A 21833-nucleotide genomic window follows, 5' to 3' on the forward strand; every position below is an offset into this window, starting at 1 on the left:
AATTCATCGGAACCCAAGCTCTGTTAGTTCCAGTCCTCTCGCAGTATGGGTTTGGGGATTATTTTTTTTTACTTCCTCTCCAAATGGAAAAAAAGCCTAAGAACAAAAAATTAAATGTAGTTCAGAAGCTTAGTAAGTGCAAAAAGTGACCTTGTAAGTATCCTTAAATTTCTTATAAAACTACTTCCACCAGTTCAATTTAAAAGAATCCTTAGTTTTAATATTTTGGGTTGGCACTGCTGACAGAGGGGGTTATTGCAAAAGTGGGAATTGAACGTTAGTGCATAAGCGTAAGAAAGATGGTTTGTATCGCAGTAGAAGGGGATGATGCTTCCGTGGTGTGTCGCAGCCTTAACCCCATTGTTTGTTAGGCTGACGTTAAAGCAGCATTACTTGGAGTACGTCTGCAGTTTCGCTTTGCACTGCAGGTAGGCGAGGCTGGGCTCTCCCCTGGCACTAGCTGTCAAAGGCGGCCACCCCCAGCTGGGGCCGGGCCCCCGCAAGGGGCAGTAGCGCCAGCCCCGGGCCCCACCGCCCCCCTTCCAAGAGGCCCTCACGGCCGCGGGCGTTTCTCTCAGCCCCGGGCCGGGGTGAGGGGAGGCAGCCGTGCCCCGCCGGCGACAGCCTTTGCCCCTCGCTGAGGGGCACACGGCAGGCGGGGGCCTTGTCCCAGCGGGCAGGGTGGAAGGAGCCTGACCCGCCTCCCCGCCCCGCCGCGGGGCAGCGCCCGCCGCCGCCGCCCCGTTCCCCGGGCCCAAGGCTGAGGCGCGGGCGGCCGCGGCGGCCCCGCCCCACTCAAGGCCCAATCCGCGCCGCGGCGGGAAGCACCGCCTCCGGAAGCCGGGAGCGGAGGGCGGGAAGCCCGCGGCACCGCGGGGTCAGGGGGCGCGCGGCCAAAGGGAAGGGGCCCGGCAGCCCCTTGGAGCACCGCCGGCGCCCGGCCGGAGCGCCCCGCCGCCATGCCCGCCTTCCGGCAAGTGGGGGAGAAGCAGCTGCCCCAGGAGGTCGTCTTCATGGCCTGGTCCCCCAAAAGGGACCTTATCGCCCTGGCCAACAGAGCGGGTGAGGTGAGTGCGGGGGGCTGCCGAGCCGCCGGTCCGGGGCAGGGGGAGCCCGGGGCCGTGCTGGAGGCCGCATCTGTGGGCTGAGCGGAAGAGCTCTGAGGAGGGAAGGCCGGTTGCTGCTAGCAGGAAAACGCTGCCTGTTCTGTGCAGTCGCTGAGATGCCTTTGCTGCTACCTGTGCCATAATTCTTGTAAACTTAGCCAAACACTTAGGAGTAGAGCATTTTTTATCAAGCTTCTCAATACTTACTGCTCTTTCCCTTTTTACTTAATAATTTCCAGACAAATTTGCTGATGATGCTCTCTGGGCCTGTATCAGTGGGTTTTTAAAGCGCATGAAATTTCTTACATAAATGAAATCTATTTTCAGGTATTTTTGTCCTGGAACTGCTCTGTGTTATCATGTATGAAGACAGACTGCTGTGCTTTCAGGCCGTCTTTGCTGGAGAAGCATGGGCAACCCCTGTTGACTACAGGCTTCTAGGCTTGTACAAGGCACAGCTTATTTCTTTATGTTGTGGTACAGTAAACAGTATACTGTCCTCTAAAATGACATAGGAGTCAACCATCTATTAGAGGAGCAGGTGACATTTAAGATGTAGGAATTACTAAAGAATGGTAAAATAAGTGTATCTTGAACTGATTTACAAAGTGGTATTAATGGGAGAATGTGGTTTATTTTTCTGTCTTCAATGGGTTTGCTTTGTAGGTTTTACTTCATCGGCTTGCAAACTTTCAACGAGTGTGGAGTTTGCCTCCAAATGAAAATACAGGAAAAGAAGTGACTGCTCTTGCTTGGAGACCAGATGGCAAAAGTAATGTCGAGTATATGAGCTGATACGGTGTAATAAAAATCCCACTGGAAGTCAGTGAAAGTTGTGGTGGTGTAATACCTTTTGTCTGTGAAGGAAATTTTCAAGTAAACTGTTTGAAGAGAAGAGTGGCTTCATTTTATATAGGTTTATTCAAAGTAATGGAGTTACACTGTTGAAAGCAATTGCAAGAAAGATTTGCAAGGTGGACTTATGTCCAAAATACTGCTTTTCAAGGTGTAACAACTTCCTAACTGAGGAGAATATTTTTATATGAATGACAAAATTTATTGTACAATTAGAGAGAGAGGCTGTCTCATCGGGGTTGACTGAAGAGCTTAGCTTGTTTAGCACAGACTGAACTTTAGAGGCTAAAATTGCTCTAATAATACACCACAGAAGAAAAAAAGTCTTTTCCTTATCAACAGAAATAATGTTGAAACTAGTAGCTTAATAAACCTAAGCTGGAAATTCATTAATTTTTTGACTCATTAGAGGCCAGAGAGGGAACAAGCTTCTTCCATGACATGTGGCTAAAAAAATACCTATATAGTTTTATGATGGAGTCAGAGGAGTTTAAGAAACTTACTTTTAAGCTGGTTGCCTGAGATTACAAGGAAGTAAGCAGAGAAACCTTTGCCTGCCGTATGCTTTTATGGATAATAAAGTTGAGAAGAAGGTGATGCAAAAGTTGCTCAGCAAGCCTTAAATTGTATTTGGTTGTAATAAAACCCAAACTTTCCTGGTACACAGTCTTTATATACAATTTTGGCCTCAAATTTGCAAAAACTGAAGCCTCTGCTTTATCAGAACTGTTGTTAGAAGTGTTAGAAGCATGTTCAGTTCAACATTTAGATAAATAATTGTGGGATCATGTCTATGACTTAGATTTATCACCTAAAATATGATAGGAATTCAAACCTTCATTTTAATGAGTACGTTTCAAATGAGAATTTGGGAGGACTGTAAATAAACAAAGAGAAAATTCTCTTAAGTAGTTGGCTTTGAAGACGTATTTTCTAATTCAGTGTAAAGTAACTACAAAGTTTTGCACATTGGTGGTTTATACATTTTACTCATCTTTCTCTAGTTTTGGCTTTTGGCCTTACTGATACCAAGCGGATTATTCTGTGTGATGTAGAAAAACCTGAAAGCTTGCACTCCTTCTCTGTGGACTCATCTATTACTTACATGCATTGGATGGAAGTAACTGAGGAAAGCAGGTGAGCCCGAAAAACTCTAGAAGTAAATTATGGGCTACGTAGTGCCACTTTACTAATAATTTATAGTTAGTATGTTACGAGCAGTCATATAAAATAATATAATATTATGTAGCTATGGCTTTTTGTTACCACTTAGCTAAAATTTTCCTTTTGGTTAGAATGGACACTTTCCATACACTTATTTTTAGTGCTGATATCTTAGTCTTGTGGTTCTTTAGGTTGTACACAAAAATTTCAGCATGAGCTTCAGTGCCCACCTCTTAAGAGCTGCTTAATATAATGTTAGCTTGTACAGCCTGTTTTCTGATCTAGTTTATTTCAATACCAATTAATTTATTAAGCTAATTATAATACTGTTATTATATTCATCTATTTTGTTAGTCAGAATAAGTATTATATTTAAATCTTTCTTCACTTATGTTTTCAAGATCTTTAGTTTGGTGTTTACATCTTTCACAATGTGCCTTTGGTGTTACATCCAACCCCAGTGGCAATTCTGTTGTGGGTGTACTTGCTTCAGGAAGTCGGATTGCTCCTAGTGACCATGAGCTCCGTGGCATTAGACAATTCTCAGCAACACTTGTGAGCTGGAGGACATCATGGTCCCTGTTTCTGTAGTCTTACAAAGACCTCTGATAGGCACCTTATAGTGGTGCCAGACAATAATTAAATAAAACATTTATTTAAAAAAGGGAGGTGGTGTAAGCCTGACTTGGGGATTTCCCCCCCACCTCCAGAAAACGCCAATTTTAAAATAGCAAGAAAATAACTACCTCTTAAATCACTCTAGCATTCTTCTGCTGATGGAGATAGACTTATCACCTTATTGGGAATCTCATCCTTCTGGCATGTGTAGGGTGTGGTATTAAGTATTGCACTTTGGTCTCACTCTCACTGTAACGTGTCTTTAGAGTGAAGGTTTTCTGAGGTGTAGGTAGGCTGTACTGCAGGGTTGTACAGGGTTTAAACAGAAAGCCTCGGACAGTAACTGCATTACAGGTGATGAGGGATTTGGTGGCAAGCTACTGAGCCAGCAGATACAACCTTTATATTCTCCTTTGGTGGAAATGAAACAAAATTATCAGACTGCTTTTATTAATTTGATAAATTATTAAAGGCCCCATAGGGGATTACCCTCTGATATTTGTAACTCTTTAACATAGATGACGTATTGAGTATATGCAGTAACTTTGAAGTTAGAAAGAAATTATCTCCCCCCCCCATTTTTACAGCTTGGGTGGTAAAGACAGTCTTACTTCTTTTACAGTGTCCTCACTTCCTTTTACAATGCTGAGGATGAATCAAATCTCCTTTTGCCTAAATTACCAGCACTACCAAAAAAGTAAGCATTATACTAGTAAGCTTGAGAACATACAATTTGTCATTTGTTGTCATTGTTTTGGATATTTATCTTTAATGGTCTACAGATGCTTTGGATTAGATGTCTACTCATTGTTACTGAAAATAATTATTTTGTTTTCAGTTACAGTACTACTGCAAAAATTTTCAGGTAAGAAATTGTCATCTTATATATTTTTTTTTGTTTTATTTTGTTTTCTGGTATTGAGACAAACTACATAAACCCTATATGTTTTGTATTTTCAGTGAAGAAAAGTCAGATGAGATTATGAAGCTTCTGGGTGATGTAAGGTAAATTCCCTATGTGGGTTGCTGGGGTTTGGTTTTTTGTTTGTTTCGTTTTGTTGGTTGTTTTTTTTAAAGCTGTAAAATAATGGATAAGTGGGTTTACTTTTAAGTTATTCATAAGCTGGTTTTAAGGGTCCTGTAGAAAGGTTATGGAATGTCTCTTTTTTCATGTACAAAGATAAGGTTTAAAGAATATATTAAAAAAAAAAAAGTCCCTCCATCATCTTACACCTTTTCTCCTCAATTTAGAGGGATTATAAGGCACTTTATCAGCAACTGCTGTTGATGCCTTAGCTTCTTTTCCTTAGACGATGATTTCTTGGGGTGTATTTGAAGGCTAGCTTAAGCTGGTCTTGGAGACATTTGCGAACGCTTGTTATAGACAGGGAATTTCTGTGGGTTTGCATGAGTGTGACAAAGCTAAACTTAGAATTAGCTCTGAAATCAGCAGTATTAGGGATACTTTAAGGTAAGTATCTCTTATTAGGAAGCACATGGGGAGCAGCTGGAGGAAGTGTAGTTTAGCAGGCTGAGACTGGCTTTGTGGAGAGCTTGTGGTGCATCTTTGAGGAGGGCTCTTAACCTCTGTGCCTTGTTTTTCCATTTGCTTTCTTTCACTGTTCCTTACAGTCACACCACTGAGAATCATTCTCCTTATTTCAAAATTTGCATCCATTTCAAACGTTTATTGCTTTTGAGGTTTTGCTGAGGAATGCCACTGAGTGACTGTGGCAAACTTACTCTGCGTGTAGTTAGGATAAACTCAGGGGAATACAAAAGTAGCTTTGTAAGAATGCTTTGCAGCCTCTATTTATAGGTGGGCTGTTGCTAGAAACAGTTACTTTTTTCTTCTGGAAGTTACAAAGTTAGCGAAGAAGAGCTTCTGTGCCTAAATTGTGTCATTTTTTCCCTATAATCTCAGTTAATTTAGTAATTGATACTCTTTCTGTAGGTGTTGAGGCAGGTCTTATCAATGAAATCCAAGCTAGTATTTCTTTTGTTTTTAAATTTCTTGGATCGTAGACACTAGTTCATTGATTCTTTAGAAGATCTTTAGTAAAGGGATGGAATTTAATTATTAAGAATTGTATTTGTATGCATTAGAATTTGTTTCAGTATGCTTATCAACACATATTCTTCTGTTTTTATAGGCTTAATGCTCTTGTCCTTGGTGGCAGCTCAGGATTTATTGAGATTTATGCTTATGGAATGTTCAAGATTGCTACAGTAACTGGGGTATGTTCCATTCCTTTCTGTGTTTTTTTCTTCATAATGTACCAAACTACAGCTGGATTGAATGGAAAAAATACATATGTATACTAACAGATAAGTGAAACTGGGTTGTTGAAGTTTAAAGAAAGGCATAGTTGTTTCTCTTGATTGGGTCGTGTGGTTATTCTTGGAAAGACACTCTAACTCTGGCAATTTTAACATCTTGTTTCATTTGAAACAAAGTTCAGCACTAATCCACAGTAAAAGGAGTGCTGTTGTTCCTGAACAGTAGCTGAAAATTCCGCTTTGTTTTTACATGTCGTTGAATGCAGCTTTCTTTGTATGTGAATGTGTTAGAACAGTAAATGCATCTTGGAGGAAATGCAATATTTCATTAACTTTTAAACTGGAATCCCTCAGGTGGCAGGTTCTTGTCGTGGACTATGCTTGTCTAGTGATTTGAAATCGCTGTCGGTTATTACAGAGATACGAGGCTCTTCAGACAGCGAAGCAGAGATAACGTATTTTCAGGCAAGTAAAGTAATTTTAAAATGTTCTTTAAAAGTAAAACTGCTTTTTTAATTACTTTCTGGTAGCTTTATTGCTTTCCTATTATTTGCAGAAAACCCACAAACTACTGTATCCAGCCTTTCTGAAATACACTCCGATTTAATTTTTGGATTTATCATGTTAACATGCAGTTTCACTGATGAGACTGATGGTGGTGATCTGAGGCATTCTTTAAAAATATTACTTTAAATATAACATTCATTTATTCAGTTACAGTTATTCAGATTTTCTTCGTCCTGCACACAAAGGCATAGCAGCATTGCTGTTGATTATCCAGTCTATCCTGAACAATCATCCTTAAAACTGTTATTTTTAAAACTCCAAAATGAGGAACTTCATCAGGAGTTTTTATAGATTTATTAAAAGTATTTATTGCCCCTTTGAATTAAATGTATTTCCCTCTTAAAATCAACTTTAATGAAATGGGAAATGACAGTTTTTCTGTGGGCCTCCCCACCTGTCTTTATTTCTGTAATCTAAAATTTCTGAAAAGACAAATCATCTGATAACTGTTGCTTGTTTCATTTCTTATAGCTGGACACTAGTCTGTTATCAAGTTACTTACCTGAGGTAACTCGAATGGCCCGGAAGTTTACTCACATTTCAACTCTGTTACAGGTACAGTTATGTTATGACATCTTTCTAATATCACAGTTCTTACGGGCTTCAATATTCTTAACACAAGTAAAATAAATGTTTTCTAGTAGGAAGCTAAAGTTGGTTTTAAATAAATGTAGAGCTCTAACTTGGAATTTGATAATAAATTTTATATGATGTCTACAGTATATCTTCCGTTTGTATTGTAACATCCAGTTCTTGCATGCGTTTTGAAGGAAGGGGAAAAAGGGAATAACGCTAATGTCTGTATCTGTATTACAGTATATAAAGTTGTCACTGACGTGCATGTGTGAAGCGTGGGAAGAAATATTGATGCAGATGGACTCACGGCTAACAAAGTTCGTACAGGTAGTGTAGTATTAACCATTCTTTGGAAAAACATTTTTTGCAGTAGTTCTGTTGTTCATGTTAACAAACTGTGTGTCTTAATGTTGTTGAAGCATAATGCCTCCAGATAACAATCTCTAAGTTCAGAAGCAACCTGGAATCTATTGTGTGTCAAGTGCTCTGACACTGAAGATATGAGTACAATCAAGCACGATTGTATTGTGATACTTTTTATTTTATCTATTATAAGTTATTCAAAAGTGATAGTTTTTAGCTTGCACAGCTATTGATCAGTTGCTTTCTTTTCAAGCTTGTGCTCTTTGTACTTCAGACATTGATAAACTGAATACTGTAAGTGTTGAGTCACAGCCCACCAGCACTTACTGCCTAGTTCAATAGAACATGTATAACAGCCATGATTAAGATGCTCTTAGATTTGCTTAAATTTTGTGGTCATTGACCATGGCTAGAAGTTAATTGAATCAAATAATTTATTTATTTTTTAAAATAGATTCTTGGTGGTGGCAAACTGCTTAGAATTTTTACTGGGTAATATAATTGGAAGTAACTTAAAATACTAGAAAATTTCCAGTGAGCACTAGTCTGATTTCAAGCATTCATATGGGATATGGGTGAGTTATGATATACTTTAATTGAAGTGTTTGTGAGATTACTTGGTAGCCTGGATTTAATCTCTTTAATGATCTCTTTCAATCATTTTGACTGACAGGAAAAGAACACAACCACTTCTGTTCAGGATGAGTTTATGCAGCTGCTGTTATGGGGCAAAGCAAGGTAATTACTGTTGTTTTATCTGAGTATGCATTTGCATTTGATATTGAAATACAGAATGAGCACATATCTGGTTCTGTCCCCCACCCCCTTTAGTCTGGAACTTCAGGCATTACTAATGAACCAACTGACGGTAAAGGTATGTTAATATTTTTGATACATTAAAATAATGTATTTCAATATCTTTTAATCACTGTTCTGTTAACAGAACATTATTATATGTTTGTATTTCTTTGTTAACAGGGTTTAAAAAAACTTGGTCAGTCCATAGAGTCTTCCTATTCCAGTATACAAAAGTTGGTCATAAGTCATTTGCAGAGGTAAGTCACAGAATGTCCAATGAATTATAGATAAAATGGCATATTATATGCTTTGCTAAAAGACAGTGTGCTGCATCAGTGGCTCTTTGTATATAGGTGTGCTGGTGCGGAGACCGTGATCCTTGGCAAAATGTACTATTTTACTTTTGGGTAATGGAGAACTGTTGAAGTACTTTGAACAATCTCCACGGTACATCACCTGTATATCACTGCCTGGTGTGTTTATAGGATATATGCAAAATAATCACACCAACTTTGTGTGGTGGTTAAAATCATTAGGACAATATTTGCTTTTCTGTGAAGTGATACTTTTAACTCTTATACGTCAGACCACCTTATAAAGCTCTGCTCTTTGCACGTTAAAAGATAAAAATGTAGCATGCAGTGAAGCAGTGAATTTCCAAAGGGTGTCTAAAAGATTATACTACTTTGCTCTGTCTTCCTAGTGGCTCTGAGGCACTGTTATACCACTTGAGTGAACTGAAAGGAATGGCTTTATGGAAACAAAAATACGAGTCTCTGGGATTAGATGCATCTGGAATTGAAGGTACAGTAGTGTGTGTGCTACTTACCTACTCTGATTTCGCTTTTGAAAGCTTAATAATAATGGATAGCTCTTTTTGCAGAGGCTATTACTGCTGTTGGTTCTTTCATCCTGAAAGCAAATGAGCTGCTTCAGTAAGTATAACGTCTGCAGAGTTTAAAAAACATGCCTATTGAATCTTTTATCTAAGGGGAAGCATGTGGCTGGGAATAGAGGAAGTTGGGAGAGAAAGGCTCCTCTGTTGGCGGTGAGCTTTTATCTTGTCTCACTGCATCTCATAGACTCATACCCCAAGAATAGTCTTACTTGTAAGGTTGCACCAGTCTTTTTTTTAAAAAAATGATGGTGCTTGCAGGCCTTTCTGTAGTAAAGATGGGACTTAAGCCCGGAGCAGCTTGTGACATTTAGATCTGATAATTTGTTTTCTTGTTTCTTGCTTAGAGTTATCGACAGTAGTATGAAAAACTTCAAAGCATTTTTTCGATGGCTGTATGTTGGTAAGCTTGACGACATAGTAAGCATCCAGTATCTGTTTTGTATTGTAAGCATTGAACTGTCAGCAAATAATTAAGCCAGTCTTAGTTATAACCATCTATTTATTTCTATCATAGAAAATTTCTGGACATCCAAAAGGTTACAGTTGATGAGGCAAGAATAAATATGATATTGAATGCATAGATCATAAATTTGATAGTTCTCAATTAAACTTAGTGTATGTACAGTGGGTATTGTATATACTTATCCTGTAATGTTATTCTGAACTGTTGTCTGTTTCATGAGCAATTTGGTGGTCTTGGAGAAATTAAAGGACTTTATTTAGTTTACACCAAATTTAAAGTATAGTCTAACTCTCCTTTACTCTGTAACTTGCTGTTTTCTCCTGTGGAGACCTAGTTAGCTGTAAGGTTATGGACAGATGTAAACAGTCTCTGAATGTCCGGATTCACTTAATAGCCACCTCCAGTTGTAGCTGGGTAGCTGCAGGTAAAATGTTAGAAGGAAGTGCAGAATGCTGTATTTTAGCCTGCTTGTTTTTATAAAGTGGTTATGAATAGGTGTATAATTTTTAATTGATCTTTTTAGAACTACTTTACAAAAAACTAAGCAGCCTTACCAGAAACTGTAAAAGCACCAGAAATGCAGTGTTAGTGCTTACAAGCAGGAATAAATAGTTTTAACTTTAAAAATTACAGAAAGCAGAGCTATCGGAGTTCTCTGTCATAATGTTAGAACTTTCATTATTTAAGTGTTCACTGTGTTTGCTTGTGTTGAAACTAAACAGAGAACTGTTTATCTAAGCCTCACTGATTTAAAATTACTTCTGTGCAATTCTCTTAAAACACGTTATTCTGGGCATGACAGTATTAATGTATTTTATATATATATCCATTTTACTACTCTTAGTAGGTACATGAATAAATTCTTGTGAACTCTTTCTACAATAATCTTATCTCAGTCTTGTACCGGGTACAATGCAGTTGGAAAAGGTTAAAGATAAAAATTCTCTGAGATTTGTATTGTAAGCTAGTGGGGCAAGTGAGACTTAATTTCAGTCTCAATTCATAATTCTTCAGTCCAGACTTTTGCTTCTGACAAATTAATCTTTCCTGTTTTATCAGCCGTATCTTATTACATAGCCATGGAAAAATTAAGAATATTAGGAAAACACATTAATATTAATGCAGTAAGACTGTTATTTTTCCCTCAGCCATGTTGAGGATGTCAGAAGATCATGTGCTTCCCGAGCTGAACAAGGTAGTAGTAACATTTTCTAATAATTGGTGGTATACCCTGTATTCTACTCGACTTAGAGGGCAAGATTAAAGGTTTATTTTTGTTCCAGAACTTAAAGGATAATGTCTGTGTCATTTCTTTGAGAAAGTTGATGCTTGCAGATTCACACTAATACGCTGTCTCGCATGAATTACTTTTTCTTTTTTCTTTATTAATACTCCTCTTTTTAGTACGCTGTATGTGAATGCGAGACCTCTGTGTATAGCAGCTCTTTATATGCCCTAAATGACTAAGTTAACTGAAATGGGATTTAATATCTTTACCAATGCCCTGGTAGAGGAGATGGAATATACCTGCATCAGATTTGCAGACACCATCGCACTGGGTAAACCAGTTAATACATTCAAGGGCAGAGGTGCCTTCCAGTGGGAAATAGATAGGCTGGAGGAATGGACAGATAGTGACCTCCTGAAGTTCAACAGGGGCAAATGCAAGGTTCTGTCTTGGGGAAGAGTATGCCCTGCAGTTGCACAACTGGGCCCCAACTGGCTTGGGAGCAGCTCTGCTGAGATGGACTTGGGGTTGTTGGTGGGTGGGGGCATGAGCCAGCAGTGTGCCCTGGCAGCAAAGGTGGCCAAGAGTAACCAGGGCTGTACTAACAGGAGCATGGCCAGGAGGTCAAGGGAAGTAGTTACCCTCCTTACTCAGCATGCATCAGATTGCATCTAGAATACTTTCTCCAGTTTGGAGCCCTCCTATATAAGACAGACATGAATAAACTGGAGTGAGTTCAGCAGAGGGCTCACAAGCAGGTTAGAGGCTGGAGCACTTGCCCTGTGAGGACACGCTGAGGGAGCTGTGCTCGTTCAGCCTACAGAACATGTGTTCTGTGCTCATTGAAATGTATTTCTTATTCTTTGCTTTTTTCACTGTTTCTTTTTTTTTCTTTTAGATGACTCAAAAAGATATCACATTTGTTGCTGATTTTCTTACTGAACACTTCAATGAGGTAACTTATATTGGTTTGCCAAGTACAGCATCTGACTGTATTTTTGCTGCCAAGAATTGAATCTGAAAAATCCTATAATAAAATAATTCAATCATCTTTTTGTACACTACATCTCATTAACTTTGGGTTTAAGTAATGGTTTTGTTTGCATTATTTTTTCAGGCACCAGAACTTTATAATCGTAAAGGAAAATATTTCAATGTGGAGAGAGTTGGCCAGGTAAAGAACTAGGGAGTAAATGGAAAAAGAATAAATGAGAAAATCCTTAGATGGATAAGCTTTTGAAGCTGTCCTCACTTTTCTTCTCTGTCCCTTTTGCTCGGTGTTGCACATTCCAGTAATGGTAAAGGAAAGTATTTTAATTATTTTCCACTATTACTAGGAAAAGGAGCATTTAAAAACATATCTTATAGTTTTGTATTTTTAGGAAAAGGATGAAACTTCTTCGCAGCTAGCAATAGTAATGTAAAACTGAAATGTTTGTTGTCTTTATGCCATTAGTTACTGGATTTTAAAACATTTGTGCTCGAACTTGATTTAAAAATCAGTTTCTTATGGAAATATCACTATATGATCTTAGACAATAGTTGATTTTTCTTATTGTTTCAAGAAGGGGTACAATATTTAGTTGTAAGAGCAGAGCATGTTAAATTAAGAAGAAATGTTTAACAGACTCGTGAGGGGCAATATTGGAGGTGAATTTTAATGTCTCTTATTCTTAAAATACAATCTTACAAATGTCCATTTCTTTTCTAGTACTTGAAAGATGAAGATGATGACCTTGTATCACCACCTAATACAGAGGGAAACCAGTGGTTTAACTTTCTTAAAAATAGTACTCATCTTAAAGGTAATGTGTGCTTTAGTAAAAAGTAAAAGTGAATCAAAGGTAAAAGTAGAATGTAACAAATGTAGAAGCATAATCTGTTTTTTCATACTTACGAGTTATTTCTATAGTGTTAGTCATGGGTCTCCATCTGAGTAGAATAAAATAAATGGGCCTTGTTAATTTACATAGTTTTCGTGTAGCTGCTTACCCAGCCAGTTACCATATTCTGGTTTTCCTACCTTTTATGTACCAGTCTCAGAAATGATGGCTTGGAAGGAATTCCAGGAGATATCTGTTTTAGGAGATCTTAATTTCAGTTCAAGGAAGAAATAATTATGCTTTGGTCATAGCTGGGGGAAGTATCCCAACTGGTTCTCTTTGACTGGAGCCTGAGACTATTTTGTTAATTACTGGTGAAAAAGAAGTAGGAGACTATAACAAGCTGATGGTGAAAATGATTCTTGTTTAACTATAGAAACCATAGACTGTAAAACTTCTACAGCATAAGCTGTCTTGTAATGGAATTTGCTATAGCTGCCTTTTTCTGCCTATTTAATTCAATAAAAAGGGGGGAAGTGATAGCATTTTTTTTTTGGCAAAGTAGTATTTAGAAAATGTATTTTTAAACATACTTTGAAAATATGTTTGATACTTTAAATGTGTAGACTACTTGACTGGTCATTTCTGTTACTACCCAAGATTTGTGATTGTTGTTAGAGATGGTTTGTAAGTGGTTTTGTTGGTATTAATTTGACAAGTATTGAGATGTTTGTCTCGCTCTCAGAACTGTGAGGTGTTTAGGACAAGTAATGCTTCTGTCATTGACGCTTTCTACCCTTCTTTGGTGTTTTATATTGCTTTATTGTTTGATGTAATTTTTATCATTTTTCCAGCTAAACAATGGAAAAGAAACAGGTTATATACTTAAAATAAGTAGTGAGATTTATCTCAAAAGCTAAATGTCGTCTTACAAAGTATTTCATTTCATAAGAAAGAATCAGTGCTATTAAAGCCAAATCATAGCTACTATAAAAAGTACGGAATTTGTTTTGCTTAAACAAGATATTTTATAACAACTGCGTTTCTAGCTCTTGGGTAAATGTAGTTCTGTCTTTTCGCAATTTTGAGTGGGCTGTGAAGAAAAGCGGAAGGGGCAGGCAGACATCCATTTCTCATTCATTTATCTCGTTTCATACAGTAATCCAGTTAGTTACTTGAGTTAGAATTTATAATCAGGGAATAATTTAGGTGGTCACCTAGTCCAACCAGAGCAGGGCTAATTTTGAAGCTAGGCTGGGTTTGGGCAGTCAAGTCCTCTATGCCTGCAAGGATAGAGACCCTGCAGCCTGTCTGGGCACCCTGCTCCAGTGACTAACCAGTCCTTGTGAAAACTTTTTTCCTTTTATCTGATTCTTCTCTCACTGTGTGCAGCTTTGAAAAGGATATCTTCTGTAACTCCTCCTTTAGGTAGCTGAAGAGAGCAACAGGTTCCTCCTTGTTAGCCCTCACTTCTCCAGGCTGAATGAACCCAGCCCCCTCAACTTCCCCTTGTAAAGCATGTGCTCTAGCCCTGTGACCATCTTATTGACCCTCCACTGGTCTCATTCCAATTTGTCACTGTAATAACAGTGTAGTATGTTTTTATAGAGATACAAGCATTTCTTTAATGAACTTTATCTGTTTACAGAAAGTCCGCTTTTGTTTCCCTACTATCCTGCGAAATCATTGCATTTTGTCAAAAGGCAAATGGAAGGGGTCATTGATCGGTGTTTACAAAAGCCAGCGGTAAGTTCCATTTATATAATTGATAACTTTCTTTTAGGGGTAGCAGTCAACTGAAGGTAGTAGTAAGGCCTTAGTAGGGCCTGAAGTTTTAATCTTTGCCTTCGAGTGCCTATAACTTAGATGGTAGCATATAGCTCCGCTTCACCACTGCCGGGGCGTCTCAAGCCTTTGGCTAGGGAGAGCGTAATGGGGGATTTTTTTGTTTCGTGTCTTCTGCTCCCACATTATTGGGATCTATTTTTAATGTTAATTAGCTTGGTGTATGCTCTGTGTACTAGATAACTGTGTTAGTTGGTAATATATTAGTCTATATATTATGACGAAACGTGAAACAAGTTTATCAAGTGATAGTAGTGTTTGCATTAGGGATGTTTATTCCAGCATAAATATTGGTGGATTTTTCTTTCAGATGTACTTAAGCATTTTTGTTTGTTTGGGTTTTTTGTCTTAAAAAGGTGTATAATTATGAATAACTGCCTATATTTTTTGGCCTGTTTTCATTATATTTGTTAGGATGTAATTGGAAAGTCAGTGCGTCAAGCAGTCTGCATGTGTCTCTACAAAACTTCTCAAAGGTATTGCTTTACACTATTTCTAAAGCTCAGTTGCATAAAATTACAGTAGCATTTGTAATCTGGTTTGGTTTTTCCTTTTCAGCGAAGATTCCACACCTCAATTATTTAAACTACCATTTCTGTAAGTATGCTGCTATTCTTTGTTCTATGCTGTTTACCAATTATTAAAACCTGACCTAAATTTTAATTTTCTTTCCCCCCCCCCCCGCATTACAGGTGGAATGACAAAACGTCCAATATACATTATGTTCTCTTCACCATATTAGAAAATTCTATTTCTAAAATATACATTTTGAGGAGACATACTGATACTTCCAGGTAAGACAAAAAGGGAGGAGAAGTGGTTTGTGAGCTTCAGGACGTGTGTATAGAGACAGTTACAATTTGAATCTTTCTGTAAAAAGAAGGAATGAGCAGCATGAATACAATCTTTCTTATATACTGGAGAAAATGAGGAAGGCATTAGGAAGTGCAGTAGGAAACTGCTGCAGGAGTTTGTGTTGTATTAGACTTGGAAAATCTAATCACAAGAGCCAAGATGGTTTTAGGCTTAGGAAAAAAAATCAAGCTCCCTTAGTTTTGCTCCTCACGGAATTACTTGCTTGTGGAAACCTTTGAAAAATTACAGGGAATCATGCTTTCAGTGTTGCTTTGTCTTACTGTAAAAATTATTCTTTGATTAACCCCTTGCAACCTGTAATTTAATACTCTAAGGAAAAATGGGAGGTGGACTCACAGGTGCAACAAACAGAATACCTCTCTTTGGGGTGTAGTTTTGTGTACCTTCAGGAGTTTCTGTGTCCAAGATGCAGTTTGTCACTGCCTAGATATGCTGATACAACTGTTTAAGATGCATTCTGTCATTGGGATTACTGAAATGACCTGGGTTTAGAAAACAACAAAAACTTTTCCTCTCTGTAAAATACTGATTTTTATAATCTGTGTCATTTAATTTGAGGAGAAAATGAGCTGTGATAGGTGTGGGAATTTTTAAAGCAGTTTTACTGCTGAAGAAAATATACGGTGAAACTATCTTTTGTGTTTCCAGTTGAGAGCTGCTAATGACAAAATTACAGCTTTGTGGTGTAATTTCTATCCTATTTCCTTCCTCATTGATATCTAAACCAGTCTAAACTAGTTTTCTGTAGATTTGAGTAACAAGTAAATGAATGGACCTGAGACTGGGGCAGTTGAGCCAAGAGTTCAGCAAAGAAGAACTGTATCCCACAAGCCAGATGTGGTTTCCCATTTGACTCCGTTAGTCATGTTTTGCTGAGGGGCAGAAGAAATCAAAAGGTTCCCATTCACCAGTTACATCATTTTGGGATGTAGCTGTGTATTATACTAAGCTTAGACAGGCTTACACTATCTCTTACCACAGCTGCTGTTAGAGATTTTGGATTCTCTATGAATGGAAAAGAAATTAGTCACTGCGATAATGAACATTGTTCTTCTAGGTCTGTCAGTAATGGAATTCTTGGAGTAGATTTTGGAAGCTTCTTGAGCAACAGTATAAATGACAGCTCAGACTCCAGGTCAGTACACTTGATTTTTCTTCCAGAATTGCAGATTGCTAAATTGAAGACCGTGTTTTCTAGTGTTTATTTTACATTAAGTTAACTTCTCAGGCATTATAGTTTGGCTTTTATCCTGCAAGTCACTACTTCAGATGCTGGACCAGTTTGTAGTCCCTGGGTGAGTCAGGCTGTAAGAAATTGCACAGGTCCATGAAGCTGCAGGATTGTGGGAGTCTTATTTTGTACTTCATCTCAAGGTCAAGTAAATTTTAGTTTTCTAGTTGAAAACTAGAGCTTTAGCACACGTGCAAGAAACAAAGCTAGCTGGAAACAGCTCTTGCTTGTATCTGTGATGTTCTTTAAGTAAGATGGAGTGAGACTTGATATGCCTTGATATGCCTGAATTTGAAGGCATCTTAGAAGGTGTGGCAGACTAAGCTCATCCTTTTCATGTAGAAAGACCAGATGTGATTGTCCTCAGTACCTTCAGTTGTGTTTCTAAATTTTGTTTGGTGTTTGTGTTTACTGTTTCTTACATTTCACCTGAAATGGGAAAAAGTAAGATTGCTAGTAAGTTTTGTTTGTTTGTTTTGGGGTTTTTTTTCCCTTCAGAATATTTTTTTCCTGCATGTTACAGGAGTCTGCTGTGGTTATGGCTGTCTTTCAGTGTCTTAGCTGCATAACTGACCTTTTTTTATCATTTACAGTAAAGCTCACTGTTAACTACTGAATACTTTTTAAGATGAATGCTGTGCAACTTAAAAATATTTTAGTTCTGTATTCACTTTTCCGTGATGCTTTCTAAATTATTTTCCTATAGATGCTACAGTTGTTTAGATGCACACTTCTATGATGATGAAACTGTAACTGTAGTTCTGAAGGAGAGTGTGGAAAAAGAGGAGAAAGAGAGAGTCTTGGCTCAGCTGCCTTTATCTTCAGTATACACAGATGAGGACCAAGATAGGGAATTCATCTGGGATTCTACAAAAAGGTACTGAGAAACTTTGAGCAAGTCTGAAAATGCTGAACTGAAAAGCAGATTAAGCAAATATTCTAATTGTGTACAGTTACTCATGCTTTGTGTGTGTGCGTGTAAATATTTTAAAGACAAAAACTCTCTTTGTCCCAGGGAGAGTGGGGTGGGGAGATGGAAGCTTCCTAAACAGTTTGTTTTGTGGGTTTTTTTTGTGGGTTGGGTTGGGGTTGGGCTTGTTTTTTTGAGACTGAACACCTACCTGTGTACATGGCTCTCATGAAATGGGAAGACCAATTGAAGACATTCTGTAGAATCAGAAATCTTCTTTTCTTTAGAGTATGCTAACTTTGCTGGTCAGAATACTTGAATTTAGGATGTTTTCAGCATATTTGCTCATATACCTCTGTCTTGTAATAAGGATACACAAATATTTCTTCATCTTTCTCCTCGTAGTCATACTTACAACTATTGTCAGCTTAGCCTTGAAACATCAGAATTGGTGCCTCTCTCTGTGTTGGCATAGGGAGAGGAGAGCATCTGGGGGAAGTGAACACACACACAAAAAAGGCCAATGTAGTTCAAGCAGTGAATCCAGTCTTCTGGTTGTTGTGCCTGGCTTGCTTTTTCTTTTTTTTCCCTGTGCCTGTCTGGTGGATTGCTTAAGATACATTTTTACCTTAAAATAAAGAGCCATACTGAACTGTAAATATTTTTTTTTTAATGCCACAAAGAATCACAGAATCACTAAGGTTGGAAAAGACCTATAAGATCATCAAGTCCAACCAAAAAAAAAACCAAAAAACCAAAAAAACCACACAACAACAACAAACCACAACACACCAAAAACCAACCCACCCAACACCACACAGCTCCATGCCCATCAAGCTACATCCCACAATGCCACATCCACATGCTCCTTGAATACCTCCAGGGAGGGTGACTCTACCACCTCCCTGGGCAGCCTATTCCAATGTTTCACTAAATTGTGTATTGAAGAATGAATAGAAAATACTAAAAGCAAGTTCAAACTAATCCTGGCCACTGAAATAGGCAGGGAGTTCCTTCATACAGTCCCTATGAGGGGGGGGTGAACTGGAGTGATATATCTTTGAAAGGTCATGGAGGCCAAACTTCTGAGTAAGTGGAGGCATCGTTTCCAGGACTATGTTCAGAAACTCCTCTTCTTGCAGAGGAGAGGTTTGAAGGAAGGCCATCCTCATATTCCTGCTGTAGCTGTTATTTGTGGGAAGATCAGGCTTTACAACTCCCTTCTCACCTACTGTAATCTTTTACCTCAGTTGAAACATGCTGTGTCTCCACAGTTGGATCCCCTGCTCTAGAATAGCTGTAGCAGAATTATGATGGTTTCAAATGCTTTTTGCATATGACATAGTAAAACTTAGACATAAAATACTGGACTGACTGAAGTTTTTCTTAGTACTGGAATTGTTTCTTATATGCTAGTTTTGTGCTTTTCTTCTTGCTATGTGCAGGCTGGATGAGCAAAATGGTGAGATATCCACATGTACTGTCTTCTTGGAGAATCAGTGGAGAGTGTTGGAGAATATGAAAGCTCAGTATGTTTCTGTAAATGGCATTAGAAAAGTTTCCTGTGTGGTAAGTACAGTATCTGTGAACAAGCCTGTAAACTAGTAAAGAAAACATGCTATGACTGGAGAGAGTGATAATCTCACTAAATTAGCAGAAACAGGTTTATCAAAAGTTTTTTTTTAACAAAGAGATTATTCTCTTGTAATCTAAGTGCGTCAAGATACAGTCATACCTCTTTCATAACACAACATGGAAAAACTTTAACAAAAGTTAATAGATCTACTTGCTTTAATTTTCAGCCTGCAGAGCAATAAAAAAGTTGCTAATTTCCTTGATACCTCCATTTCAAAGATAAAGGCTAGTTTCAAAGCTATTGGGTGACTTTTAAAATTGTATTGGTGCTTTTGTTTATTTATTGTTAACAGAAACTTCTTAATGTCTCTGTAGCTAAGTTCAAATCTCCGTCATGTGAGGGTGTTTGAGATGGATGTAGAGGATGATGGGGAAGTTGAGGAAGAAGAGGAAGAAGAAACAACTCAGATTGCAGCTGGGGAACCTGATGAGCTAAATCAGTCTGCAGATAACCAGGACAATGTGTGTAGTGCATCTGCTGAAGAGCTACCTGATGAAACTGAAGAACATGATTCAAGTCTGGATCCTTGACATAGGCTTTTATACTGGTAAAGGGAGAAGACTGTAATCTCACTTCAGGCTGCTGAGACGATGTATCCTGTACCTCCTCAAGCGGCTTTAGTAAGATGTTGTGTGTCAGAATTCTGTATTGCTTCTCAGCTAAGACTCTCTGTGTTCTAGAGTACGTTTATTTGATCCATTTTTTGTCTGGCACATGGTTTGGTATGAACTAAATTTCCTTGAGAGCTTTTCCATTTTTTAATAGGTGAGGAAAAAAAGAAATACCAGCTGACGTTTTTGGAGTTAACCTGTTCAGTTCTGAATACTGTTATTAAGATAAAATGAACTTGTTTGTGAAAACAACAAAACTCAGGACCGAATTCTTTTCTTCTCAGACTTTGTGTTCTAGTAATGGCTACAGAAGCTTCCTGTACAGCTGAAATTTAAGAGCGTGTATGGCCAACAACAAGCTTGCAGATCACCATAAGACTAGTTAGACAACAAAATTTAGCAATTGTTGCTTAAATACATACTTCTAAAAACTCTTTTGATAACATCTATACTTAGTAACACAGTATTTCAATCTGTGCAGTTCTTCAGTCCTCAGCGCAACATTTGTGTGCGTATATGTGTGTATGTTTTTTGTCAAATGTTTGTATGTCTTAGACTGCCTAGTTTCTGTGAGATTGTTCCTGCAAGTCTGTCTTCTCCATTTGTTATTTTTGTAATGAAAAGTTAAAACAGAGAGTATATATATATATTTTTTTTTTTATTCTGATGTGGTATTGTGTGTCATGCATAGAATTCAGCATATGTATCTGATGAGATCACTTTGGAAGACTTAAAATACCAGTCGAGAGTTTAGGGGTGCGTTGATTTCTCTGTGATATCTATTAATAATCTTGATGTTTGAATGCAACTAAAAAGCAAATTGCTTTGGGCCAAATTCCACCTTTGATTATCCCTGTAAGAAGGTCACTGGAGGCTCCTGGACACAATTAAAAGCAGAATTTTTTGTTAAATTCCTACTATGTTTATGGCAACAGTTAGATCAGACTTACTTCTTGGTCTGGTTTCTCACCAGAATTTATGACAGGGATTGGACATATTGTGGTCATGCAGGGTCAATGATATCATGACTTACAATAAATTGATAAAGAGTTCCTCGTACTCTGTATCAATGTCCAGACTACTGTAAAAAAAAGATATAAACCAGCAGAGTTGAGTGCTTCATAGGAATTAAAGAAGACGCTGATGTTCCTAAAAAGGTGCCTGATAAGTAACAAGTGATCAAGGCTTTCACTTTCCCACCTACACATTTCACTTCTACCTCTGTTCTAAGTCGAAGCTCCCTTCATAGTAGATAAGTCTATGGGTTGATCTCTGCCTTGTAATAAAAGCAGCCACACTACTCTGAAATCGGAAGTGACTGTATGACTGGGCTTTCACTTTTCAGTTACTTCACACTCAGACGACTTTCTTCCTTACAAATTTTGGGTATTATTTCAACTGTAGGGACATCTACAATGCTAGGTGTGCTGTGCTCCTAAATAAGAAGATATGGTTTGTACCTGGGAGATTCATGTTCAAGGACTTTTGCTGGAGATCCATAAATACATGGCTAATTACAATGTGTCTTGGGTTTCTCCCTTTTCGTATCTATTAAATTTTAAAACACTTTTAAAAATAGAATGAATATTTTTTCATGTGAAGAATCACTGTAGTTGGCAGAAGTATTGAAATGATCACATGTCAAATAACGGATGTGATATCTTACAAAGATGCAGTCTGTATTTTGGAGAGGTTTGAAGTTACTGAAGGTTGAGAGAAAGTAGGATCTGATTTAAATCAAGGGATCTGATGGCTTGCTCAGGAAGAATGACACTCAGAGTTGGTTTGAGTTGGTTTTCAGGGAGGCGATAGATTGAGATGAACAAAGTGTAAGGGATTTTAAACAAATTGTAGCTGGAGGAGACTTAAGAGGCACTTTGTCTCCTCTTTCCTGTCTCCCCAGTATGTTTTATCTTTGTAGATTACTGATAATTCCTTGACGTGAAGCTTGATCACTCGGTACTGAGTGAAGGAGCAACCTTATC

The 21833-nt window shown here is 38.0% G+C and overlaps 1 protein-coding gene across 2 annotated transcripts; it reads left to right on the plus strand.

Moving 5' to 3' along the window:
- Positions 1 to 959: 959 nt before the first annotated feature.
- Positions 960 to 20481, plus strand: ANAPC4 (anaphase promoting complex subunit 4). Of its 2 annotated transcripts, none has more exons than XM_059817455.1 (28): positions 960 to 1067; positions 1773 to 1878; positions 2966 to 3098; positions 4366 to 4440; positions 4582 to 4608; positions 4704 to 4748; positions 5897 to 5981; positions 6378 to 6488; positions 7062 to 7145; positions 7407 to 7493; positions 8203 to 8267; positions 8361 to 8403; positions 8508 to 8584; positions 9031 to 9131; positions 9211 to 9262; positions 9570 to 9625; positions 10837 to 10886; positions 11815 to 11871; positions 12034 to 12090; positions 12628 to 12721; positions 14388 to 14485; positions 14999 to 15060; positions 15143 to 15181; positions 15277 to 15378; positions 16518 to 16595; positions 17398 to 17568; positions 19047 to 19170; positions 19552 to 20481. In XM_059817455.1, the coding sequence occupies exons 1-28, from the start codon at positions 960 to 962 to the stop codon at positions 19765 to 19767; spliced, it is 2403 nt and encodes an 800-aa protein (XP_059673438.1). In that variant the 3' UTR covers positions 19768 to 20481. The 2 variants fall into 2 exon arrangements, with proteins under 2 accessions (XP_059673438.1, XP_009810549.2); XM_009812247.2 differs by having other exon boundaries at positions 10837 to 10883.
- Positions 20482 to 21833: the final 1352 nt, after the last annotated feature.

This window comes from Gavia stellata, chromosome 5, assembly GCF_030936135.1.
Source record: "Gavia stellata isolate bGavSte3 chromosome 5, bGavSte3.hap2, whole genome shotgun sequence".
Lineage (NCBI taxonomy): Eukaryota > Metazoa > Chordata > Aves > Gaviiformes > Gaviidae > Gavia > Gavia stellata.

Coding starts and splice junctions, on each gene's coding strand:
- ANAPC4 (XM_059817455.1), top strand. CDS start 960: ATGCCCGCCTTCCGGCAAGTGGGGGAGAAGCAGCTGCCCCAGGAGGTC. Junction 4,441..4,581: donor TTACCAGCACTACCAAAAAA/GTAAGCATTATA, acceptor TTTTGTTTTCAG/TTACAGTACTACTGCAAAAA. Junction 4,749..5,896: donor AAGCTTCTGGGTGATGTAAG/GTAAATTCCCTA, acceptor CTGTTTTTATAG/GCTTAATGCTCTTGTCCTTG.